The sequence below is a fragment of the Dipteris shenzhenensis genome, chromosome 19 (genome assembly GCF_047967505.1).
Source record: "Dipteris shenzhenensis isolate YYH24624 ecotype China chromosome 19, Dip_SZ_1.0, whole genome shotgun sequence".
NCBI lineage: Eukaryota > Viridiplantae > Streptophyta > Polypodiopsida > Gleicheniales > Dipteridaceae > Dipteris > Dipteris shenzhenensis.
The window spans coordinates 7001814-7029601 of NC_141614.1; the positions used below are offsets into that span (position 1 = coordinate 7001814).

The 27788-nt window shown below is 42.2% G+C and overlaps 1 protein-coding gene across 1 annotated transcript; it reads left to right on the forward strand.

Moving 5' to 3' along the window:
* The first annotated feature begins 970 nt into the window (after positions 1-970).
* On the forward strand, positions 971-10531 carry LOC147890000 (protein DEHYDRATION-INDUCED 19 homolog 4-like). The gene is made up of 5 exons (XM_087390688.1): positions 971-1337; positions 1511-1650; positions 1946-2023; positions 2180-2457; positions 10111-10531. The coding sequence occupies exons 1-5, from the start codon at positions 1253-1255 to the stop codon at positions 10220-10222; spliced, it is 693 nt and encodes a 230-aa protein (XP_087246814.1). The 5' UTR covers positions 971-1252; the 3' UTR covers positions 10223-10531.
* The last annotated feature ends 17257 nt before the right edge of the window (positions 10532-27788 follow it).

The window sequence follows — 27788 nt, forward strand, 5'->3', positions numbered from 1 at the left end:
TGATGGTTTATTTTTCCTTACATGCTGGGGTGGCCTCGAAGAAAAGCCTTGCTTTATTCTTTTTCTTTCTTTATTTTTTCCACAGACATCGAGAGGATACTGGGCCAACTACGAGCGGCTAGCTAAACTTCCTAAGGGGTTGGGCAGCCACTTAAGTAGGCGAGTGCCCAAACCGCTAGAAATGCCCATTTGCCCATTTGCATATCGTAGTTGATTCATAGCCACCCAATTTGTAAGCTTCTAAGAAGAGAGTCCCCATCACCCTATGCTGATTCTCAAGGGGGGCTGCGATAGTGACCTAGTTTGCAACCTTCTTTGCGCCTTTGACTCTTCCATCTGCCTTTTTGCTTGCACTAGGCCGTCAATGGTTGGGTCGGTGGAAAACAAATCATTGAAAACCTTTCATAATGGTAATGCATGATCGAATGAATCGTCATCAGCTATGTTACTACCATATCATTAAAATGACTAGCTAATGGGAGAATGCGACATCTTGTCGCGAATATGATAGCCCACCGCCACCAACAAACATGACAACCCAATGCCTCCCGCGTCCCGCCTCTCGAAGCTTGTCGTTCGATGCTCGCCACATGTCCAACCAACCGGTGAAACCGGGGACTAGCCTAATCGGGAATGGCGATCTGGTGTCGATTCTCGACTCCCCAATGCCTCCCGCGTCCTGCCTCTCGAAGCTTGTCGTCCGATTGCTCGCCATATGTCCAACCAATCGGTGAAACCGGGGACCGGCCTAATTGGGAATGGCGACCTGGTGCTGATTCTCGACTCCCCCATGCCTCCCGCATCCCGCCTCTCGAAGCCTGTCGTCCGATGCTCGCCACATGTCCAACCAACTGGTGAAACCGGGGACACACCCTAATTGGTGCCAATTCCTGACTCCCCAATGCCCGCCTCTCGAAGCCTGTCTTCCGATGCTCGCCACATGTCCAACCAACTGGTGAAACTGGGGACCGGCCAGATGGGGAATGGCTACCTGGTGCCGATTCCCGACTCCTCCTTGAAATTCCTTAGCCACTCCTTTTGCAAGATCCTCGTCACCCATCTACAGCTTCATAATCCCCTTTGCCTTTTTCTCTGCCATGTTCCATTTGCCCGTCGTGGGCTATCTCAGCACACCCACCCAAATTGCTAGCACCCATTTGCAGTCCGATCTCATTTCGTTCCTAGGTATCACTCCATAGCTCTCCATCGACCCAAAAATACGTTTGGTTCACCGCTTGGTCAATTGTTTATTATGAGTAGGGACGCTGATATCTGGGCCGCCCGCTTGTCGGCTGCTAAGCGTCAGCATTCTCTGCAGCACTCTCAGCTCCAATGGGGTATGCTCGGGCACTTACCCTCCTGATGTTGATTGAGCTAACTTCATTCGTTCCCTACTTTTTTTGATTGATGGCAATTCTTTAGCAGTTGCCCGTAATGACAAATTCGGCAGGACTTTTTGAATGAGCTCACCGACTGGGATGTCTGAAAGGCATAGTTTATCGGGTTGCAGATCGCCTCAGTGTAGATGACTTTGAAGCTGAGGATGACGTACGATCGGAATTCGCTTGTCCTTACTGCTATGAGGATTTCGATATCGCAACTTTGTGTTCTCACATGGAGGATGAGCACATTTTCGAGTCAAAAGGGGTGGTAATGCTCAAGAGTTATGATCAAATTTACAGCTTTGTTTTTACGTCTTGTATACGAGCCTAGAGGCTTTGTATGAACATTTAGCGCGTGATTGTTCAATGGTATTGTTGAGAGCCTTGAGAGCAAGCCACTTTAGTTATTTATAAGCTTTCACTGATATAGCAAGGGATCTTCTACCTACTTTTGTATGGAAGGTGAGGCTGCACAAGGAGGCTTTCCAAGTCATCTGAAGTCCTGCGTGATGTTGTTAAGACTTCAACGATCCTACGTGATTCTGGCTTTCTTGATTTTGTAGGTCTGCCCAGTTTGTGCAACGAGAGTACCAAAGGATATGATAGGACACATGACACTCCACCATGGCCATCTTTTAAAGATATCCTATACTTATGGGTTCACTGCTTGCACTAACATGCTTTGCTTTGGTGATTATGTAAGATTGATGCCATCACGTGTGGCCGTTTTGAATAAGAACTCTCTCTGATTGCATGATTAGTTATCATACAGTTTGGGCTCCTTAACGTGTCCTCACATACAGGGCAGGCACAGGTTGAGGATGACTGGTGTGTCTCGGGGTGCCCCCCTATCCCTGCTAGGCAAGGAATACAGAGAATTGCACTTGCAAGCTCTTCTTGGAAGTGGTGCTTTTCAAAGCAGTGCTGGCTCCTTAAACACCACAGCCGACTCACTTTTGTCAGCACTTGCTTATAATTTTCCAGTGTGTGAACCTGAAGATTTGGAGTATCAGACACAATGCTTTGATGAGAATTTGCCAAAGACTTTAGCATCTACAAAGCATCGAAAGGCAAGGTATGCTTTGAGATACAAACTGCTGTAGCCTTATTGAGAAGGAAAATTCCAAACTCTTCAAGTATTCACAGTAAAATGGCTTGTTCAGACATATTATTATTGCAACTTGCAAGTTTTACCTCATGTGAACATCTAATCTTAGGATGTTCTTGCTCCTTGATTAGCAAACATCATTCTGTTTGTTTTGCACAGGTTGTGCTTTTTGAGCCCTCGATAATGCAAAGATTCAAAGTCTTTTTGAGTTAGGTCAGCTCATGATTAGTTTGGACTGATGGGGTATTTCAAAATTGTTCTTGAGATTGTCAAGGCTAACTCTATAATTAGGGAAAGCTCTGTTAGGTAGGCCCCGAGGAAGGCATCATCAGTATGATGTGGAGGTGAAGTTTAACATTCATGTCTCTCATTAGATTTTGTAAAACTTGATAGTCCCCTTCACTCTTCAGAGTGTTGTGCCTGGTTTATGTCAGTTGACCTTTGTTTGACCAATCCGTACCACTGTTATTTCCCTACCTGTGTTGTAGGCGAGTGTATAGTGGCAACTTTACAGACTGTGTATCTCTCTCAAATGTGGTGGGCCTTTCTTGACATGTTGTCTTTTTGTGTCTCAGTGCTCATTGGCAACTTTACAGATTGTCGAATGTGGCGGGCCTTTCTTGACGTGTTGTCTTTTGTGTCCCTGTGCTCATTGACATCCTCCTAACTGTCATTTGCTGCCATTGAAAAAGACTTAAATGCAGGTGGCGTGGTTGCCACATGGCCTTGTATTGAGATAGCTTTATTTGGAGCTGTAGAGAGGGCTGGCAAGTTGGTTCCTTGGTGCTATTCGTCTATTAAAGGCTCTTTAGATTGGGGGAGCGCTTGTGGCTCCTTCAGAAGGCCTCTAGTGGATGATTTATGAGGTTCGGGAGTGAAGGAACAACGGGAACCATCACTTGCATCAGTAGATGCGCATGCATAATTTTTGCGAGCACTGTCGTTGATGCTTCAGGGTTCTTTTCTGCAGATGGGACAGCTAGTTGGTCAACATATGTCCAATCAGATTGACAAGCCTGTGAATCAAGGTGTTGCCACTGCCCCACGTATTTCCTATGAATTGGTCCGCCAGGATGCATTCTCTGCACCGCATGGCAGTTTCATGGCAGATGCTAGATGCCCCTCCAGTAACTAGTATTCAGGCTGTCATGTCAAATCGAGTAGCTAGTACCCAGTGTGGGGATTACCTTGGGCATTGATGGCACATTCTCTGCAACTACAGGTAATTTCATGCCAGACATTGGAAAACCATCTAGTCTACAGCTCTCTGCACCTTCGTAGATAGAAGCATCAATTCTTGGTCGCCCCCATGGTTTGCATCTTTCATTGGGCACACTGATTGGTCTCCCCATGGTACCATTGGTCTTGTCACCCCGCCTGGTAGCTGGAGAGGCATTGGGTGCTTGTTGTAACCTATGTAGTGGAGACAGGCCAATCCTTCTCCTAGCCTGTTGGTCCACAATTTGTGCATCATGATGCATTTGGCATGACCACATAGCTAGGAATTTATGCCCCCATACTACCACATGTGAGCACTTATTATAGCCAGACACGGGCAGTGCACTAAATAGTGCAATGGCACTAGCGTCTACTATGACATTGATGACATGCTGTTTCATGTTCTACAGGCGTATTGTGCTCTACCAGATGATGTGCGGCAGGAGATGCTTTTTCAGCATTATGCTGCCTCATGAGGAGTCACGAGGGCATGGAGGCGGCAGGCATGTTATTATGTTCTGAAAGATGTCAAAGATAAGCTCACAGTGCACACGTTTAAAGGGGACACTTGGACATCTATTGAGCTCAATGAAGCTGGAAGATGATTTCCGCTTCTATCCCAAAGATGATGTTGATTGAATCATTCAATCATATGATTCAATCATCTTGCTGGTATGCGTTGACAGGATGACACCATGTCCTTGCTCATCTGGAGCAATTCTTGTGTGATTTTTATGCATTGTCATGGAGTGGCATGATGCAGGAGTATTTGAAGCAGTTCTGGAAACTTTCTCTGTCGCTCTCTCTCTGTGCATGATATATCGGAGAGGGAAAAGTTGCTGTGATGTATTCAGGGACTGCACCCTTCTGTGGCATCTGATGTGAGGATCTACGGGCCCCACATTGTCAATCATGAGAGATCCACTACATAGACCCACCGCATGGGAGCAATTTTACTGCATGATGGTCACCACCAACTGATTGCAATTTACTCTGAATGGGTTTGGTGAATGGAACAGGTGCTTGGTGGTCAATAGGAGGCAGGAAACCAAATCACAATTGCTGTCTTGGGCTACAATAGCTTGAAAGCAAGGGAGCACCCAAGATCTCAAGAGCAAGCATGCAAGAATGAGGTGGCGAAAGCATAGAGCTTCATAAGGCTAGTTCTAGCTCTAAATTTGATAAAAGCTATAAAAAGCAGTTTAAGAAAATGAAATTACTCTTACGGATTAATTAAAATATAGACATATTCATTTAATCAAATATTCCTAGCCTATATAGTGTGAAATAAGTTTTATAAATTTAATAAAATAGTTAATCCTCTTTTGGAAAAATTTCCCCATAACTCCTCTACCCCTGCACAAGTAGGCCTAAAACATTTAATTGTACCCTAGGCTTGCTAAGGTCATATCTTGAGCTAGACTATCTTGATCAGAACTATGGTATTTGGAATTCCGTGATGTACAAAGATATAATTAATAAATAAAGAGGCTGCTTCTTTAGTTTTTAGAGTTTTTCTTACATGGAATGACATGAGTGTGCTTATTAAACCCGTCAATAACTCTCCATATCATATCATGTCCCTGGGAAGATTGTGGAACACTTGCCATAAGTCCATTGTAATATCCTCCCGACTGCCTTTGGAATTGGCAACGGCTACAATAACCCTTGCGGCTTTGCCCGATCATACTTGGCTTTTTGACGAATTAGACAGGATGCAATGTCACGATCTGTGACGTATTCCTTTCTCTATTTCTAGACTTATGGATGGTTTGATGAATGGACACTTGTGGAAGGGTATGCCCTTTCGACGGGACACTTCCTAAGAGGCACAACTCTTGCCCTTTCGACGGGACACTTCCTAATGAGGCACAACCCTTCACAAGAGACATCCTATTGAAGAGACATTCCTATTGTAATGTACCCTCTCATCAAGGGTCACACCCTTCACAAGGGGTACACACCTCTTCATGCACATACCCTTTGGAGTACACACCCTTTCATGTGTGACTCTTCACTCTCTATAGAAGAGAGGCCCAATTGTATGGATGACACACTACATCTGCCCTACAGACATTCAAGCAATACAATTATTCCTTGTTCTCTGCTATCTCAGTCTCCTTTCTGTTCCTTAGCAGATTTCTAAATATAGTAAATCTAGGATTTCTTACATGCAACACATGGATAAACATCTTTCTATACACATGCTTCATGGCAGCCAATTCTTCCTGATGAGCTTCTGAGATGTCATGAACCTGTGGCCTTTGAGATAGAGCATCTGCTACGAGGTTGTCTTTACCAAGAGTATGCTGAATCTGAAAATTAAACTCAGCAAGAAAATTTTCCCATCTCATGTGTTTTTTCTCTTACCAATAATTGTGTAAGGAAATAACACACACTTTGATGGTCAGTCTGAATATTAAAAGCAACTCCTCAAAGATAACGGACAATGATTAGTCAATGCTACTTTTTTCTCCCTCTTACTTATACACTCCACTTTTTTATCAGTGCTGCTTCCTTAGGGGGTGCCTTCCTTAGAGGTTGCGCCTTCTAGGGGGAGGATGAAGATGGCTTTGTAGCTGCTGCTTTAAACAAAGACTTGGGAGTAGCCGCTGATGCACTCAGGACTAACATCTTTTGGCTAAGCTCACTGATATTACTCTTTTTAGAGCAGTTCCTGAGAAAGGTTTGAAGTTAAAGATCAAGAAATATTAACCCGATTAGCAGGAAATTGTCAATCCTGGAGTAGAAACACTATGTCCAGAGGTGAAAAATGCAACCAAGAAGAGAGAATCAGTAATCAAAATATCAGATGGTGCCAGAATTCATCCGAAACACTAGAACAGGGCCTTGTATGAAATCCCAATTGATCTGGTACACTATCTGACCCAAGAATAGGTGAGGAAATTGTTTTTTCTTCACCTATACGGGAACGAATTCCAGTGGTCACACGAGATCAAAATTGGAACATAGAAAGTATAAGTTGCAAAATCATCAAGCAGAAAGACCCCTTCTTCAAATTGCATTTGATTTGGAAGAGGAAAATTGTGTGTAGGCAATGTCCAGGCCGTGCTCTTCCAAGTCAAATTGAAATCAAGTGCAAAAACAGCAGCAGCAGGCTGCAAAACTGATTGCAATTTGATTTGGAGGTGTCTGGTGAATGAAACAGGTGCCTGGTAGCTAGTTGGAGGCAGGAATCCAAATCACAATTGCTGTTTTGTCAGCAGCTTGAAAAACAAGGGAGGAGCCAAGATTTCAACAGCGAGCATGCAAGAATGAAGCTGTAAGACTGATAAAAAGTAGAAAGGTAAGAAAGTTAGTTTAACAAAACGAAATTACTCTTAGAGATCAAGTAAATATAGATATATCTATTTAATCAAATATTCCTAGCTTATGTAGTAGTAAATAACTTTAGTAATGTACTTAAAAAGTTTTTAATTCGCTTTTCAAAAAATTTGTCCCATGACCCCTCTACCCATGCACATAATCAATGCACAATTAGACCTAGAACCTTTAATTGTACCCTAGCTTTCCTCATCAGAATCTACCCAAATTGAACCCAACGCTTTGTGTAGTATCTTCTGTGCATAATTATACTCAAAGATCCTTGGTTCTGGAGATAACATCATTCTCACAGGTCTAACCTATGTGATCTCATACTGTTCTCATAAGACTTAGCATTACCGCTTAGATGCACCAAGGCTCACTACCAAAGCGAGCTTGAAAGCAACTAGGAATTGAATTGTATAGAATCCCTTTGTGTTGGGTGCCGAAACCTGGTGGATGTGCAGAGTATTCTAATCTTGTAAGGCATACTGGTAGGTGGAGGGTGATAGGTTAAATGATCATCAAGGCATAAGGACTTGGACATTCGTATGAGTTGTGAAATAACTCCATGTAGTGGAGTCTGCCCCATGCACGAGGTCCCATCATTGTGTCATTGTAATGTTGACTGGCTGTACACATAGGAAGTGTCAGCTGTGGCTAATTCTTTTGCAGAAAAGGTGCCACTACCATGTTAAGATGGTAAAGTCTCATGGTTCAAGAACCATGGCTAAAGTGATCTCTGAACTCAAGAAGACCAATGCATTGGATTTGTAGAAGGTGACCGGCTGGGATACGTGAAGTCCTGTAAATAAAACTCACACAAAACACACACATATGTGATCAGTTAGTATGTGTAGACTATGTAAATAAATAAATATCATGCTAAACAAAGAGAGAATGTAGTAATAATATGCATGGAAAATTTGTGGGCGTTTTACATCTAGGCCTACTTGGAATGTTTGCACATACATGTAAATGAATACCTCACTCAGATTTGAAGTAGACAAGAAGACATTGCAACCAAAATATTGAATAGAGATGTCCTTTGAAAGCTCCAAAACATAGATACAAAAGTGCACTGACTATCTACACTACGTGGACAGTGGGACTGCTAGACCTGAGGCCACAAGCTTTTGCCCCATGTGCTGCATATTCCAAGCCTCAAAACTCTCCGACCACACCCTTCCTGCCCCTTTGTGATCTGCTCACTCTATGAGCTCTTCACAATGGGCTTTGGGTCCTCTAATGCCTTTGATTGCACTCTGCTACTACCTGTCTTCACCTTCTCTTGTGCTTGAAAGCACGTTCGAGGGTTGGAACAATGGATAGATCCTTTGGACCTTCCTGCTGCACCTTTGCTGCTCCCTCTATTGCCTTGTGCTGCAATTCTGGGAGGCTCTATTGCTGCCTACAATGGACTGCTTGGAATGCCAGGTTTAAATAGGGCTGAAATGCCCTCCAAATCAGTCTACTGGCCCTGCTTATGGCTGACCAAAGAGAGAATGTAGTAATAATATGCATGGAAAATTTGTGGGCGTTTTACATCTAGGCCTACTTGGAATGTTTGCACATACATGTAAATGAATACCTCACTCAGATTTGAAGTAGACAAGAAGACATTGCAACCAAAATATTGAATAGAGATGTCCTTTGAAAGCTCCAAAACATAGATACAAAAGTGCACTGACTATCTACACTACGTGGACAGTGGGACTGCTAGACCTGAGGCCACAAGCTTTTGCCCCATGTGCTGCGTATTCCAAGCCTCAAAACTCTCCGACCACACCCTTCCTGCCCCTTTGTGATCTGCTCACTCTATGAGCTCTTCACAATGGGCTTTGGGTCCTCTAATGCCTTTGATTGCACTCTGCTACTACCTGTCTTCACCTTCTCTTGTGCTTGAAAGCACGTTCGAGGGTTGGAACAATGGATAGATCCTTTGGACCTTCCTGCTGCACCTTTGCTGCTCCCTCTATTGCCTTGTGCTGCAATTCTGGGAGGCTCTATTGCTGCCTACAATGGACTGCTTGGAATGCCAGGTTTAAATAGGGCTGAAATGCCCTCCAAATCAGTCTACTGGCCCTGCTTATGGCTGACCCATTTAAGGGCCTGCTGACTGGCCCACAGACCAGTGTGTTCCCGCTGACCAGCTGCTCTATAAAAGGCATTCTTGGCTGCCTATTCTGCTTGGTCTTTGCCTAGCACTACAGCCCACACCTTGGGCCCTTTTGTGCAGCCCCTATGTCCCCCACATAGCTTGTGTTGCAGCAGCATATGTAGGCAACACTACAACAGTCCCAAGGTGGACTGATCTACCCCAAGGGGTGCGTCATAACTTATACCAAATGAGCTGCCCATGTGGCCGCCTGTGTGCTGCCCACATAGCAGCCTCTCTTTCCCTCCATATTCCTTGTACTATGCTGTAGGTGTCGAATTTCAATCCCCCATGCTCTCCTCATTTGGGGGCTTCTAAGCAGGGAGTTGATCTTATTTTCTGACGCTTATGTCTTTGCACTTTCCTTGCTATTCATAGATGCTCAAAACATGTTCCAACTTTCTTTTATACATGTGGGACTTGTTGTAATCCAGGCACAGTTGTGAGGGTGCCTTTACTGGCCATCGAGAGGGAGATTCTGCACAGTCCAATTCCAGTGCTTTGTTATCAATTTTGTGTTCTTACCTGATGGCTGCATGTGAGCTCATTAGGAGTCAGTCAACTACACCTGACTCCAAGGGAGTCATGCACATGTAAATCTGTGTGTTGTTCAAGAAAATACCGCACCATTCCATATTTGCAGGCTGAACCTGCCACAAAGAGTAAATGCCTCCCGATGGAGGTGATGTTACGCTTGTTTACTGAGTCGCCTTTGAAAATGCTGTTTGTATTTCAAAACCTTCATCCTTGCTTGGGCATCTTAATAACTTGGACTTTCCACCCTTTTTCTCACTTTGAATGTTTGCTACCTCTGGGGTTCAGAAATGTGCATGGTGTCCTAACAGAATTCACAAAGGATGAGAGAGAGAGAGAGAGAGAGAGAGAGAGAGAGAGATTAAACTTCATTATTGTGGTTGTAGCTTGGAGATCTCGTTATCAGCAGAAGAACGTCAGCAAAAGCTGAAGCAAGCCTCTATCCGTGCGAGCTATGTTCAACAATTGGTGCTGTCCACTCTCATGGAGGACAGCTGAATGCTGTATATAATGTGCTTATGAATCATTGGCATCACCTTTTCTTCACTTTGTCATCATCTGTTATTATGAAGGGTTCATGCTGCATTCAACTTGGAGGGAAAGATTGTGCATGTCAGCAGAGATTTCAGCAGGGAGTGAGAAATCAGGAATCTGCTTGTGTATGGAAAATTTTGGAGGAGATACTTTATTCTGAATCATGTCTGCATGCCTTTTCAACTCTTTCCAAAGTATTTGCAATCCTTTCAAATTCTGAGCTCTATCTCATAAAGCAAAAAAATGAACGAACTGTAGCATGTTGAGGCCATGTTTCTGGGGTTGTGAATCCTTTTATTGCCTTTCAATTTCTTATACATCTTTCTTGTGCTGTTGCTTTTTCAACAGGTTGAAAGGGTATGAATCTTTGAATTAAATAATAATATCATTCCTGAGGTATACCTCCTGATATTGTATATTTTTCCCAGACAATAGATATACCTCTTGATAATCTTGATATCATGTCTCCACATAATCACATTTGTCTTGAAGAGTACAGTACACTACACGCTTGAGCCCAATCACCTGGTTTCCTATCAACTCTTAGAAACAGGTTGCTATAAGCTTGTAAACAGCTGCCTTGCCATCCCTGGGCTTCTTTCAAGACTCCCAAAGTCTTTCTCAGTCGATCTTTGTTGATGGGGTCATTTTATGTGACAGTCGAGCTGAGGAATGTCTTTGATCGATTTCATAGCTGAGGCTGCTTCTCTCTCAGACTCCCAAAAACTTCCTCAATTGATCTTTGTCATTTTATGTGACAAGTTCTAGCTGAGGAATGTCTTTGACCAATTCGATAGCTGACTCTCTGAATACAATATTGGGAGTGGACTACCATGTAGCAGGCAAGTGTTTGTTGCAGAGGTTGGAGTAAATCAGGTGTTTTGAGGCCTGAAGCAATGCAAATAGGGGCAAGGCAGCTTTTTTGACTGGAGCATGTGTTGGTTAATGAAGTTTTAGCGTGGTGAGCTGAGGTCCTAGGGGATCAAGGGCCAAGGCAAGCCCTGCATGCTTGGGTCCGTCAATGCCTTGGTATTTTCCCCGCTCCCATAATAGCAGTGTGAGTCCACTCTGAGGTAGGGAAAAATACATAAGGTGGGGGGAAAGTTCTCCATGAGATGTCTGGTGGGCAAAGTGCCTATACAGAAAGCCGGCTCTCATGCATGCTATCTGTGACATTGGACTCTAAATGCAGGGATTGTCAGTGTTTTTAAGGAATTTGGTAGCAGCTGGGAAGATTTGAAAGTTGTGGTTCTTACCATGAGGTGGTAGTTATGCCAACTAGAAGGTTGGATACAAGCCAAGTATAGTGTTACAGGTTCCTCTTTGACCATTCAAACGACGTATATAAGTTTTTTTGTTAAGGCTGTTGTGCTCAAGCAACCATAAGAATCTCTCGAAATCCAGAAGGCAGCTTATGCTTGGGTACTGATGAAAACATAAGCTTAGCTTTGCTTACAAGTTATGTTTATTTTTCTCATTTACTCATAATTTTGTCTTCTCTTCTTTCCTTTACTCTCTCACGTGTTCTGTAAAAATTTGGATCTATTCTAGATCTTATGAAGGTTTATGATATTTAAAATGTTGACTAATCAAGAAAGCTGAATAATTCTAGGATTTATCCTCAAGAAATTGAGCACAAATCAAGTTGGAGGTCTTGTCTAAAGACGTAACACTTTGCATATAGTTGATACTAGTTAGAACCTGAAAACAACTTAAAGAAACAAGGTTAATATTATTAATTTGGCCTGCCTTGGATTGTTTGTGTATGTAGTGTGAGCATGTATCAATGAAGGATGGGATGTGTTGAGAGGTTTTTGTTTTTGTATGTTGTGGTATTAGGTTTGCTGGCGGGCATGATATGTCTTGTTTACAATCCTTTCGATGCGAGTTTGTACTTTATGCCTTTAGTCGTTTGTGGTTGATTGTTGCGAAGAGTAGTGAGGGGTCTGACCAGTAGATGAACCTAGTACCTGTTGTGAGTGCGGATGATGTTGCATTTGTTCATATGTGATCAATGGTAGATCCGTATAGAGTTGTGGGTGCTGTAATTAGTTGCCTCAACTCGTAATGGCACATGAAGTCCTATAGTTGTAGCTTGGTGTTTGAAGAGACATTGTAGTCTATGTTGAGGTTGCCGACAACATAGGTGAGCATTGTTGGTGGGATGTGCTGAAGCGTATTTTGGAGTGCCTGTAGAGTGGTGGCGATGGGCTTGCGGGTGGCTTGTACATGTTAATGATTGCGAATGGTCTTTGTTGTTCAAGATTGTGAGTAAGCAGGTGTACCCATGTGCGAATGTCTTGTTCTTGTTGGAGTTGGAGGTAGTCTTTGTAGTATGTCGTGATTCCGAGGCAATCGTCGATGGATGCATGTTGAGAAGTTGGCATGTGTATTGGTTCTCTACCTCTACTTCGTGTCTCCTCTAGGCAAAGAACTGTCCAGCTCATCATGTTCTTGCAATGGAGAATGTCTCGTGCATGTGAAGCCTGAGATCTTGTATTCAGAGTTTGGACCATTTGTTTTCCTTCCATGTTGATATTGAAGGACAATTTTTTGAATTCCCACCTGTAGTGAGCCCTAAGTTGCTTGACCTCTTGTTGTACCATGGGGTCCACCTTTATGTGCTTGTGTTCTAGCTTGGCAAGAAGGTATAGTTTCGATGGGTCTCAAGTTCTTGACAATGCAGTGTAAGCGAGCCCATGCGTTTTGATGTTTGTTGGATCGAATGCTAGTGAATCCATTGTTAGCCCCTGTTGAGTGGTGCACCGTGCGCCCAGCTGTTGGTTGAACCGGGAATTGCTTGAGAGTGTGTTGAGGTGGTTCTTGCCCACTTGAAATTCATGGGCCACTTGCAAAATTGGTGTCCACTGTGGCGGTGTTCCTTTTTGTATAGTTTTTTATTTTCATAGCGTGTTCTTGCTCTTGTGTGATGGTCATTGAATCTTATCCAGATGACGTTTGGTTTTGATTCTGTATCGTTGTGCTTGAAGAATCCATTAGCACCATTGATAATCCTGTCGTTGATATGATCATCCCTTTTTTTAGCTTGAACTTCTTGTGAAGTCGCGTTGTCATCTTGCGTCTGAAGGGATGCGTGTTGTCTTGCTGCATGACTTGTGTTGTATGTGTGTGGCTTTTAATATGTGTGGTGTGGCACTGATTGTGTTGAGCAGGTATTCGTTGTGCTTGTCCTTTGAATTGTGGGTGTAGAAAAGATGAGGCATTGTATGTTTGGAGGATGGTTCTCGTAGGCTTGTTTTGTTCAACGTCTCGAGGTCAGTATCCGTTTGCGTGCCTGTCTTGATTTTATCGAGCAAGTTGAAGAAATCGAGGTTGTTTTGGTGCATCGGCATGGCTAGTTCATAATACTGCATGTGTGTTCGCCAGAAAGATCCTAGGAGAGTGGATGTTGTGCATCTTTCAAGAAATATCAAGGAGTCTTTAGTCGGGCTTGTTTGGTGGAGGTCGTTGCACAGTAAGTCGTCCACCCTGTCGAATGGCGTGTCATGGTTGTGCTTGACCCGAATCTGGTGCCGGAATGGTAGTGTGAATGGGATTGCCAATGCTTTTGAGTTGCATTGGTGAGGTAAACTCTTTGAGTTTTGTCGAGGTTGGAGGTGACCTTTATGATTCCTCCAAGAGGGCTATGTAGAACCGATGGTCATTTTAGTCTATATTCGCAACAGGTCTAACTTATGATTTAGTCAAATGGACACTTTAGTAAGGCCAAGATCAATGATTATGTGATAAATGCCAATAGTGTCAAGTAAGCAAGGCAAAATGCCTAAAAGTTGGAGGGTGGTTGCATTCTTTAGATATCCCTGGAAGTAAATGGGAGAATATATCTATGAAATTCATTAGATATCCCTGTAAGTAAATGGGAGATTATATCCCTGGAAGTAAATGGGAGAATATACATCTCTATGTTGTGCAGATAGCGCTTGGAGCTTTTCGGAGATAAAGCAACGTAAGTCGACGTCATAAGCGAGAGGTGCAATGCGGAGTGTATCGTCATTCCACGTAATGAGTGTGCCGGCCGTTTGGTATAGGCTAGAAGCAATACCTTCTGCAGTTCTGCATTCGATGTTTCGTTGTGTGAGTAGAACTGAAGGAGTGCTTGTAGCAATAGTAAAAGTGTGAATGTCTTTCCATTCCTTGCTTCCCAAAAAAAAAAAAGATGGAACCTTTCGCTTGGCTTTAGCATTTTCTTGAGCAAAATGTAATCAACGATGGCTCTCTGCTCATCGCTTAGTATATGCAATGATGAATACAGTTCCTCATTGGGGTAAGTAACCTGACCTTGCATTGTTGTGGGGTCCATGCCAATCTGTTGCTATTGTAGTTTCTCATCTTCGCATCGATGTCAAACCTTTCTGGCTTTGTGCGAGTTTCATTGGATGACGATGCATTGTTATTAGTGGAGGTGTTGACTGTCGAGAATGCTGGGGACAATGATGATTTGTCGAATAGGCCACGGCTACATGCTATTGTTACTGCATTTGCGTTGAACATGTCATGCCAAGTTGGGATTTCATCAGACAAGCCACGTTCCTGCAAGTGAAAGGGTAGGTAAAGCATGCATTGCTCCTTGTAGTGGTTCTCAGGGTCTTTTGTTTTCCTGTAATTGTTATATCGTATCACCCTTCCCCATTTTCTTCCTTTTTTTTGGTTTGGGGAAATCGTGTGCTCACTGGCAAAAGGCAAATATGCTGAAGGCCAATTTTACGATGAATGAAAAAAGAAGATATTTGTGCTATTGGGCTCTATTTTTTCAAGTTGTTTCCTCAGTTTTAGCAGCAAAGTGCGCTCGCCCGAGGCGCTAGTGTTGATGTAGTAAAATTGCCTTGTCGAACTGGTTAGAGGCAGCGACAAGCATAGGTACACAGCTTGTTGTGTGCTGATGTGTTGTGTGTTGAGTATTGCGTTTCCAACCTTTCTAATGCGCTCATTTGTTGGATCGTTGTTCTGCATGATAGAAATTAGTGCATCCCTCACTGCAGCGCTTGTTTCCTTATCATTTTTGGTCATGTATGATGTGCAGTACGATGCTGCTTTGTGAGGGTTCAGGACCAACTGGATATCTGTGTTTGCTTGCCATAGTTTGGAGATGGTGGGGTTGAAGTTGTTTGTGTACAGGTCCTTAGGTTCCCTCCTCAAGAATACTATGGGTTGAAAGATTCTGCTTCGCAATGCGAGAATGTAGTCTTCACTAGGCATACCAATTTGTTCCTAGAATGCATCGGAGCCAAGACCCAGCGTGGATGGTTCTGTGAGCAATGTGGATATTTCTTTCATTTTGCCCTTGTATGAGGTTATGTCTTCACATGCTTTTGCGGGCTCGAGAATTTGCATTGCTGCCATCGACGGTCTTGGAAATCCGAACCTGCAAGTTTTGCCTTGTTTCTTACATGTCTTCCAGTGCCTGTGTGTTTGCATGTCTTGCTCTCGAAGACATAAAAGCGAGGAGTCCGTGGTGATGTATTTGTCTATGAAAGCTTCGATGTTGCTATTTTTGGATGTTCCGTATGTGGGCGCATCTGCGCTCCACAACAAGCCATGATCATGCTGACTCCCTCGATTCTTGAATTCTATAACGAAGAAGTAGTCTACGATTGGGCCCAAGATGCTTTGGTCCATCTGCAGAAAGTTCTTTATAGCTTGGACCTTGTTGACATAATATCTAGCTGTTGTAACGGGGTCAGATCAGATCATGTCATGCACGTCGTTCATCGTTTCTTCTTTCGAGTGTCATTGCCCTTGGTTGCGCAAGGCTCTCAGGCATTGTAGTAGGCATTCCCACAACTGCTCTGCAGCTGAGAATGTAACGAAGAATGTCAGTGGTCCGATTTGGCATACCATTGCAAATAATTCCATTTTTAAGGTGGTACTTGTAATATGCGGATGTGTGCACGTACGTGAAGTCACGGTGGCCAATATTTCATTGCAACAGCGTGTTGATGTTCGTGTCGACCAATGTGTCTTTGTCTTGCAATGTTAGCCCCATGAGTTGTCCTTTACATAGGATTTTGATGCCCATATCTTATAAATCTTGTCACGAATCGTACGCAACGTGTACCTCCCATGAGGTTGGATGTTATGATATTGGTGTGCTGCGGGGCTGCTTCGGTTAGCTCTGGGAAGCTATGCAATGCTCGAAGCAGGTCAGCCTCATGTTCTTTTGTCCATGCGGTAGACCTCCTTTTCTTTGTGATTAGAAGCAATGGTGTAATGGTAGGAGGAGAGGCATGGTTGTTTAGAAAGAGTGCATGTATTGGAGGCCAATTTTCACACCCAATCTCAATAGTTTTAATTCCTTTTGCTTCATCGTAGTAAAGAAGCATGAAAGATGTGGCAAGGCTCTTGGAGGTACATCGTGCAAGGCAATCGTGAACTACTGCTCTTGAGTTGGAGGAACTTGCAGCAATAGAAGATACTTGTGACTTCTCTTAAAAAGCTACATGGCCAACCAAAGGTATGCCTAGGAGGTCATGCCAAGGTGTTCTATGTCCTAAGCTTTTTTGTGTAAGGTGATCATGGACACAATCCAGCAGGGTCTCGCGCGATTGCTCAAGCAACAAGTGAGCTGCACAGGTAAGCACATCAATGAAAATCTAGTGGCACCTAACGAATTCCATGTCCTAGCCGAGGTTGTATTTGCACTGTTTATGGTAAAGTCACCGGAAGGACATCGGTCTAGTAAGAGGCTCCTCAAAGCAACAACACTCCGCCGTAACACCTCATCCACATATGCGCCACAAAGCTTGACCTCCACATGAGAGCCATCCCGTAGAACTATGTGCCCCTTGAGAGAAGGAATTAGAACAATCTCTTGTGCTCCATGGCACGTGTAACAAAATGGGTGGGTCGAGTCACGGCTCACGCGAGAGCCTGCACACTCAGCACATTGGAACTCTGCTATTGGACAATTCAAATAAGTGAAAGCAAGACCCTATTCACCTGTGCAATCCAGTCGAAAAGCCATTAGCATTTAAAAGATGCCGGCATCCAGGAAAATTTCTTCTTGACTTCACCTTTTGATCATATCCAAGGTCAAAAACCTGACGGCCAAATGTAGCAAGGAGTCGTTCATGAAACCTCCCCTTAGGGACCGATGCTAGAATAGTGAAATTAAAAATTGCTAGTGCATGGTGCGCACGCATGTAGGAAATATTATGAGCTACGTACATCATAATGTTCCCATCAACAAAATCCTGGATTAAGCATGAGAAAACGGCTACTCGATTGGCCACACAGGATAGCTGCGTGAAGTAGTCAGTATTGGTGACAACACAATCAATCCACAACGAGAGAGAGCTAGAAGGGAAGGGCTTACAATTTCATGGTCTTCGGGGTTGGGCCCATCTGCTATAACAATTTGGTCAATTGTGGAGATGTCCTGGTCAATTTTGGCTACAACAAATGCGATTGTCTCCATGACTGAGGTGAAAGTGACTCTCCCATTCTGCATATGCTACACAACCCATGGTACATACACATTGATAGTCTTTTGAGGCATGAGGTGAAGGGTACCACTAAAGGGCTTGACTTTTACAACAGTGGTTGTGGCATCAACACGCAATGACACGTCACAAGTGCCCCCTTCTCCGGTAGTTTTTTTGGCTATGGAAAGGGCCTCAATCCTATAAAACTCCTCCGGTTCAAGAATGTCACTCAATTGGAAAAGGTAGTTGTGGGAAACATGCAAAGTGATTGTCTCGTAGCAATTAGAATGAGTTAAATCTACTCGCATGTACATGGCATACGCTGCATCCCTTGCCTTAAAAGTTCCATACTCGGCAACCACACGGCTCTCAAATGCAAAGAGCTGAATAACGTACTTTGACAATTCTACTATTTTTGGAATGGGAAGAGCATTGGAATTGCCGACTACATGGTTGGATGGTACCAATGCCCTCAAGTGAGGAGGCAGTTCTAAGAATCTGAATAAATGACAAAAGGCAAAGAAAGGCTGAGCAGGTTAGAAAAGGCTCATCAGAAGGTGAGATGGCTATGTGACGACTAAGATTCTTCAATATAATTGTTCGCAAATTCTTGACATTGTGGTTCCGATATGCGACCACAACTCTTAGCATATGGAAATGAAGGGCGTATCTATTTAGCTGAGATTAGCGAAAAAGAGCGTCACAATTTCCAAAATTCCGATGCGGCTGTTCGGGAGAGGCTGCGACTCAGTAATTACTGCCGAGCCTCACAAAGGAGGCCCTACGTAAAAGCAGATTCGGCACTGCAATGTATTGGGCGTGCCTTTGCTATGCAAAATCGTTCGAACTATAATTAGAGAGACAGTATGTGAGAGAGAAAATTGCGTCAACATAATAAATGGAGAATGGAGGTTACCAGGCCAAAGAGGCTCACCCTGAGCAGAGGCTTGGGACGACACAGCTTCAAAGGCTATTTTGAGGCTCTTACGCGGCTTCGTTGATAAACACGACTCCTTTGCATGATGTTTAAACCGTGAAAAATCCACCGGGACCAAAACTTTTGTGGGTGGCATAAAAAATTCGATCATGCAATCAGCGGACCAGGAAACCATGCCATCTGTATCTCACAAGGAGAAAGCACGTTAAAACGATGCGTGAAAATCAGGCCTTCAATTCCTTCGACGAATTGCTCTTTACGCACCTCCTTTCTTAGCAAGAGCAGAATCCTCTCCAAACTCGCCAGCAGCCTTAGCAGAAGTAGGTTCATCTGTGAATGGCGCATCAGCGCTCGGATTACCAAACTTCTCCAGCTCTGCAAAACAAACAAGTACACACACGCAACCGCGGCACCTGATCACAAAAACATACAAAGGAAAAGAAAATAAGGGAAATGAAAAAGAATGAAGGATGCCATCCACTATTCAATGCTACGAAGCACCTCGTCCAAAGTTTCGTGTCCGTGTCCATTGACTCGACGGGGCCAACAAGATCTACAGTCTATGAACTTTCTGCCAAGAGATGGGGAGAGGAGGATTTTTACCTCTTCTCAATCCACTCTCAGTAGACAATGACACCGGTGGTTAGCATATATTTTCGGGCGGTAGTACAATCATCGGTAGTTCAAGTATAACCTTGCCGGTAGGAGTACTACTATCGGTGGTAAAAATATTGATACCGCCAATTGTACTATGACTACAGATGGTTATACTTGAACTACTGGCGGTAATAAAAGTACCGACAATATGGTCATAATTATCGTCAATAATAATGTGTCATTTTACCGGTGGTACTATTAGCACTACTGTCGGTAACTAGATACCACCGGTAGTATTACTATTACCGTCGATATGTATCCGATTTCTAGGTCAAGGCCACCTGATAGCACAAAGCTGTTATTGTAACCGTGAATGCGTGAAATATGTCATCACGACACGTAATCACAAGAAAATTCACGTGATTATGTGAATATGAAATCTTTGATTATTGTGGTTTAGTATGCAATAAGCCAAAGGAAGCTTTTGATCCTAAGAGTGATATTAAAAAGGATGACTTTATTCTTGTAAGGCCAAGTTGAAAGATCATAGTGGTAGGGAGAGAAGCAAGCTAACACTAGGAATGGAAAGGAAAGATAACAAGCATAATGGACATGAAATGGAAAGAAAATGAAAGCAATGGACAAGTACTCACATGATACCAAAGAGCTTGATGTTGACTCATATGAAAAGACTCAAGACAAGTACAACACTATATAGTGTGACACTAGACTCTAGAAAGCCATAGTGTATATGGGATAACTCTTAATATGACACGTGGCATGTCTAGGACTCACTAGACTATAAAACAACCCCTAGACACCTAGTACACTCATTTTTGACTCACTTTGGCTTCATATTCCAACACCCCTCCATGAAGGCAAGGTGAGAGACTACTGGAATGGAACCAAGAATAGAACATGACAATGACGATCATTAGAGCTGTGCATGCCAGTCTAGAACTAAACATGGTTCCCACACAATCTTAGAGGCAAGTGAGCATGGCTCAGAGGCTAGTGAGCATAACATAGAAATCTCATCTAGCATGGCTCAGAGGCTCATCATGCATGGATGCATGACCAACTCAGAGGTCTAGGAGACCAATGCACCAACATCTTGCAACTCTCAAGCCAGGCCTGATAAACAAATAGACCTATCAAAGCCAATACATATGGCTCCCACAGTACATCCCCTCTTGGCTTCATAACATGACACGTTAAGAAGCCACACACTAAAAAAATAGAAAAACCAATATATCTTTTTAGAAGGACTATCCAAGGTAGAGGACCTTTAGACTCAATGAAAACCAAACACTCAATACATATCATTTTAGGGGGACTACGTAGGGCAGAGGACCCCAAAATACATCAAACTGTAAGAATAATAAAAATAGATCTCTTAGGAGTAAGAGATGTCCTTGTTATGAAAATTATATTTCTGATATATTTTGCTTAGGACATTATTATATTAGTCAAGTGTGACTATGGTAAAGTACTCCATAGGAGTGCACCGGATGCGGCAGGGGTCCTAGCGGATACTTTGTGCGGTTAGTTGGGGACGCCTGACTAGCTTGTGTTTTGCCATGCTAGATGGTTGGTATTATGGGTGATTCCATGTTAATATTGATGTCACTAGTGTTATTGGTGTTGTGCTTGATTATTGTGCTTAGAGCACGGTTATGTTGGGATCGGTTGATTCGGTGATTCGTTCAATCGATTGTTAATAAAAACTAATGTAATTGGCGGCTTGAGTACAGGTGATGGAACTCATAGCGAGGATTGGAGCTAGTGCGAGGGTATCGATCGAGGTGTTGTACAGCGCATTATATATGGCCATGGGCCAATTTTGTATTTACTTTATTATTACAAGTTTGAGCAATATATTTTGTAGTGGACAATTCATTTTTGGGCCCTGAGATGGCTATGTAAAGCAAATCCCTCATTTTGGAAAAAAGGGATAACTTTGGGTCCTTGGTGCTTTTATGAAATATCATAAATACTCTAGATAAGGAAGTGTGAGCCACTCATCTAGGAGGGGAGATTGTACCCAGTTTGTTGTCGCTTTCATGGTGTGATTGTGTTCTTCTCTAATTGATTAAGTGGTGAATTTGTGTGAAAAAAATACCTTTTGGTTTCAGTGGTATCAGAGCTTTGGTTATGCTCTTGTGAAGGAATTAAAGAGAAGCTCCCTCATGTGGAAATTGAAAGAGGGAGAAGTCTTGAAGCTTAGCAAAGCTAAACCTAGAGTCTTTCCCATCTAACTGTAAGGTCAAAGCTGCTTTTACCAAGACAAAGTACAATTGTACTAGAGAAGTCAAGAATCTTGAAATCTCAATCAAACCCTACAAGGATACACAAGACTTTCTAGTGGCACCCCTACACGGAGTGGACATCATCTTAAGAATGCCATTGAGGCATCAATATAATCCTAAAATAGATTACGATTCACATGAGATGTGGATTGAGAAGGACATATAAGAAATATGTCTAAAAAGCTCAATGAAATCTAAGATCAGTCCTTTACTCAACCACACATAGGCCAAAAGAGCAATTAGGAAACGTGAAAAGACATATTTGATTTTGGTGAATACGATAACGGCTACTTAGCCAAACACTAAGCTTACACACCAAAAGTTTCTTTCTCAGTTTTTCGATTGTTTCTTAGAGGATTTACCACTTGGTCTACCATGTTCTCGACTTCAAGATCATAAGATAGAAATCTTATTGGGCAATACTCCACCTTGCAAAGCTCCTTATAGAGTCAATCAGCTAGAACAAAAGGAAATTCAAAAGCAAGTGGAGGAACTGATAGAGAGAGGATTGATAAGACCCAGCAAATCTCCTTATGGAGCACTTGTCTTATTAGTCAAAAAGAAAAATGGACATATCGAATATGCATAGACTATCGTACACTAAACAAAATCACAGTGAAGAACAAATATCCAATCCCTAGGATTGATGATCTTTTGGACAAATTGAAAGGTGGTCTTCAGTAAGATAGATCTCGAATGTGACTATTATATCAAGTTCGTATGGTAGAAGAGGATATATACAAGATTGCCTTTGGAACTCAAATGGGACATTATGAGTTCTTAGTTATGCCTTTTGGGCTAACTAATGCTCCAGGCTCTACTTTTAGTAGAATGATGAACCGAATCTTTCTTAAACACCAAGATTGTGTGGTAGTATTCTTCGATGATATTCTGGTGTTTAGCAAAGACTTTGAGGAGCATAAGGAACATTGCACATCCATTGACAGACCTTCTTAGAAAAGCTAAACATTTCTTATGGACCGAGCGTCAAGATAGATATTTTACAGCTTTGAAAGAAGCTCTCACACAAGCTCCTGTCTTGCAATTACACAATTTCTCTAGACCATTCTTTGTAGTTGTAACTGATGCTAGTGGATATGGAATTGGAGCCATACTTATGCAAGATGGACATCCAATAGCATATGAGACCAAAAAATAAAAACTGGCGGAATGCAATTATAGTACATATGATAAAGAATTAACTACTATTGTGCATGCCTTATGAATATGGAAACACTATTTGATGGGAGCTAGTTTCTTATCCAAACCGATAAGCAAAGTATCAAGCATTTTAACTCAGCCACTTATATCCGATAGGCATATCAAATGGCATCATTTATACAAAGTTTTCAGCCCATGATTCAGTATCAACCTAGAAAAGAAAATGTACTTGTTGATGCTTTTACCAGAAAGCCAAGTATTAATCACAGCACTACTGTAGAGACCCAGCCTTTCAAAGGTATGAAGAATTCCTATCAAGAGGATCCAGACCTTTTTGATATATGGAACAAATTAGAAAATAATAATTGGAATCCTATGTTGGACTATTCATGCAATGATGGATACCTTTTTTGAAAAAACAAATTATACATCACTCGACCCTTTAGACAAATTGTAATGGAAGAAATGCACCAACCACCATATATGGGACATAGTGGAGTGATTGCCACTTTACAAGTGATAGCAAGAGAATTTCATTGGCCTACTATAAGAAAAGATGTGGCTAAGTTTGTAGCTGAATGCATCACTTGCTAGAAGATCAAGAGTTGCAAAGGAAAGACCCCATGATTGCTAATGTCTTTGCCTATTCCTACGCAACCTTAGGAACAAATATCTATGGATTTCATGATAGGTTTTCCTACTACAACGAATCAAAATGATATGATATGGACGATAGTAGATCACTTTAGTTATTTCATCCCATGCAAGAAGACTTTAACAGCTTAGGAAGCTGCACATTTATTCATCAATCATATTTTTGTTCATCATGGCTTGCCAAAGATTATAGTGTCTGATTGAGATTCAAAGTTTTGCAGTAATTTCTGGACTGCATTATTTCATAATCTAGGCACTAAGTTAGATTTCTCACATCAGCTTTTCATCTAGAATCAAATGGACAAACTGAAGTTACAAATAGTACTATTCTGGATATAATAAGAGCTTATGCGGGAAGTCAACCAAAGACTTGGGACAAATATCTTCATCTCTTATAGTTTGCTTATAATAATACTCCTCATTCTGCAACTGGAAGAGCACCCTTTGAGATTATCCATGGGAAGGTTTTACCTATTCCTATCACATGATTGACCCATAGAGTGGAGGCGGCAGATGCATTTACCCATGACTATCAAAGTATTCTCAAAGAGGTCTGAGAAGCCATTGCAATACACAAGAGAAGTACACAAAACAAGCTAATAAGAAACGGAAACACATGCTTTTTAAAGAAGGTGCTTATGTACTTCTTTCGATTGAGAAAAGAAGATTGAAGAGTGTTGAGAAATCATGGCCAGTAATCAAGATGTCCCCACATTTTTATGGACCATTCAAGGTGATTCAAAAAATCAAGGCTTGAATTACCTAATTATTGAAAAATACATAATGCTTTCCATATCAGCCTCTTAAAGCCCTTCAAAGGACCTTTACCTATTCATCTTATCTATGAAGAGAGGCTCCATTGATTGTTGATGAAGAAGAAATTCTAGAACCCGAATGCATGATTGATCATCAACAGACCTTGACCCGAAAAGGAAATGTCTATATTAAATACTTGCTCAAATTTAAGAATCATCCGAGAGATGATGCTCAGTGGATGCCTGAGTGCTTCTTTCGAACTTTTCCAGACCTCATTAGTTCCTATAATCAAACATGCAACTGAGGTCAGTTGCAATCCTAGCAAGAGGGATGTTACAGAAATTATATTTCTGATATATCTTGCTTAGGACATTATTATTTTAGTCAAGTGTGACTATGGCAAAGTACTCCATAGGAGCGCACCAGATGCGGCGGGGGTCCTAGTGGATACTTTGGGTGGTTAGTTGGGGAGGCTTGACTAGCTTGTGTTTTGCCATGCTAGATGGTCGCCGTATTGTGGGTGATTCCATGTTAATACTGATGTCGCTAGTGTTATTGGTGTTGTGCTTGATTATTGTGCTTTGAGTGTGGTTATATTGGGATTAGTTGATTCACTGATTCGTTCAATCGATTGTTAATAACTAATGTAATTGGCGGCTTGAGTACATGTGATGGAACTCATAGCGAGGATTGGAGTTAGTGCAAGGGCACCGATTGAGGTGTCATACAATGCATTATATATGGCCATGGGCCAATTTCGTATTCACTTTATCATTGCAAGTTTGAGCAATATATTTTGTAGTGGACATAATTCATTTTTGGGCCCTAAGGTGGCTATGTAAAGCAAATTTCTCATTTTGGAAGAGAGGGATAATTTTGGCCCCTTGGTGCTTTTATGAAATATCATAAATATTCTAGATGAGGAAGCGTGAGCCACTCATCTAGGGGGAGGGGAGATTGTACCCTGTCTGCTGTCGCTTTCATGGTGTGATTGTGTTCTTTTTCTCCAATTGATTAAGTGGTGAATTTGTGTGAAAGAAATTCCTTTTGGCTTCAGTCCTCAAAGTAGCTAATGCACATGTGTACGTCCCTGCAAGTTGATGATGATGTCAATGAAGCACTAGGCATGGATGCCCCAAAATATGTGTTGGTGAAGTCCATGGGTTAGCTAAATGGAGCACTCACATAGTGACTGTCAAATGGCTAAGGGAGAGTCATTGATGTCGAAGTAGATGCTGGAGGTGTTATGAGCACTTCGAGGAGCCAACCAATGTGTACCACAGGCACCATGAGCACCTGGAGAGGTGATTGAAGAACTTAAGGTGTAACCGGGACTCACATCAAGCTCGAAGCAATGCACCAATCAGAGAAGTCACTATAGGGTAGTGTGTCGAAGTAGTGTCGAAGTGCTTACATCATGCTGGAAGCATCTTCACTTCCAATGCAATGGTAGAAAGTGGAGATTCACCTTGATAAGTTCTTCATGAGTTGGAGCAAGTCTGGAACTTCTTCATGGCAGACAGAAGTAGGATAGTAGCTCCAAGAGAATGAAAGGTAGAATATGGGCACCAACTTGCGGGCAGCGGCTCTAAGAGAATGTCGGGTAGAAGGAGCAAATGGCAGGTTGGAGTAGAGGTCAATGATGAAGAGGATGGACAGCTCCACATTGAGCTAGCTGCATCATGCTTGGGCTATCAAATCATTGAGCTCCATAACAAAATTCACTCGTAGAAATAAATTTCGTCACTTCTTGCAAGGCTTGTAACTTTTCACAAAAAACTCGGATCACAATGATGTAAGAACAAAATTTGTAGTACTCAAGGTCCTCTACAACTATTCTGAAGACACAAAGCCATGATTCTACATCTAGATCTAGATAGAAGCATCACATCGTTCACAGGTCACAGAAAGATGTAGTTGAAGGAAGGAGAAGAGAGGTGGTAGATCATGGCATGCAGAAGAGAGCTCAAGGAACGAGAGAAGAGGGCAACCTTCCAAGGAAGAGGGAGAGTAGCCTTTGTTGGCCTCCCTCACTTCAACCTCTTGGAAGGGGAAGGGAAAGGGAAAGAGAGAGCAGGGCTAGGAACATGGCTCTGATACCACATGAAAGATCATAGTGGTAGGGAGAGAAGAAAGCTAACACTAGGAATGGAAAGGAAAGATAACAAGCATAATGGAAATGAAATGGAAAGAAAATGAAAGAAATGGACAAGTACTCACATGATATGAAAGAGGTTGATGTTGACTGATATGAAAAGAATCAAGACAAGTACAACACTATATGGGATAGCTCCCAATATGACACGTGGCATGTCTAGGACTCACTAGACTATAAAACACCCCCTAGACACCTAGTACACTCATTTTTGACTCACTTTGGCTTCATATTCCAACACAAGTAACAAAATTTATCCAATATGTTAGGAGTCGTGATGTCTGAAATTGTTCATGATAAAGAATCTACAAATTAAATGAAAGTGAAGGTACAATATTGGGCTCCCACAAAAATAAAGAATGACACTTTTGAAAATGTGTATATGAACTATTAGAAAAAGGATTGGCTATGTAGCAAAAAGGATCCACAACGACAGGAACATGGTAACATGATTGTTTGGAGCTCGGAAACCAACACAAAAAGAGGCAAAAATGCACCTATGAGAATACCTTGTTGCTAGGGTATGGAAGAAAGCACAAGAAAATCTCTTGGCCTGCTCCTTAGAAAATTCATTTGGAAGGTTCATTTTTATGCAAAACTTAACTAGTAGGATTTGCAAAAATACGGGTTCCTTTGCATGTTTCTAACAACAATGAGTTAACTTTGTTTATATGTTCCTGACGTTTATACTATGGTGGATTGGGGAAGTTGGGATTCAAAGTGCTTGCAAAAAACTTTTTTCCTAGCTAATCAAAACAAAGACATCAACGTCAAGCTAGTCTTTTAATCTTAGACCTTACACATTTGCCATACTTTTGCTGGTTTTTTAAAAACAGTAATAAAATTCAGTATCTTGTTCCATGCTAAGGTAAGATACAAATTAAAATATACAACATTTATATACCCTTTCAGAAAACAAAGGGGCCACACTGAACTCATTGCTCAGGATCCCTCACAGTTTTATTCCTCCATTGCCAGGTTGTGCACCTCGGCTTCAATCTTCTGCTGGATTAAGTCTATGGCTTCCACAAAGACCTCCAGATCACTCTTTCTAGATCCTTTGGATGCATGTTGGGTTGGTTGTTGCAGGAATTAGGCTATATCCATTCTTGATCTCTCCATATTACCTATACAATGCCTCCAATTGAGGCTACCATTTTTTCTTTCATAGGGCCCTTCTAGCCATGCTGGATGCTATTTTTTTTACATGGATTTCAATGCCATATTTACCTTTGCATTGGTGGGGAGCCTTCCAACCATGCCTAATGAAGAGGAGTAAGGGTAAGTCATCTCTCTCTCTCTCTCTCTCTCTCTCTCTCTTTCTCTCTCCATTTGTGTTGATAGCTCAAATAACCATATAGATGAGGAGAGAGAAATGGATCATGGAGAGCAATCCAAACCTGTTGTTGATGAGAGAGAAGGAGGGAGACCAAATCCGTCAAAGTGAATAATGACTGTTCAGAGCTAGAAAAGAAAAAGCTTGCACAGCATTGTTACATGGTCAGCACTAAAAGGTGAT

What these genes read in the sequence shown, in the direction of transcription:
- LOC147890000 (XM_087390688.1), top strand. Translation starts at nt 1,253, where the DNA reads ATGAGTAGGGACGCTGATATCTGGGCCGCCCGCTTGTCGGCTGCTAAG. An exon ending in GCACTCTCAGCTCCAATGGG is followed by an intron (nt 1,338 to 1,510) that starts GTATGCTCGGGC and finishes ATCGGGTTGCAG; the next exon opens with ATCGCCTCAGTGTAGATGAC. An exon ending in ACAAAGCATCGAAAGGCAAG is followed by an intron (nt 2,458 to 10,110) that starts GTATGCTTTGAG and finishes TTGTGGTTGTAG; the next exon opens with CTTGGAGATCTCGTTATCAG.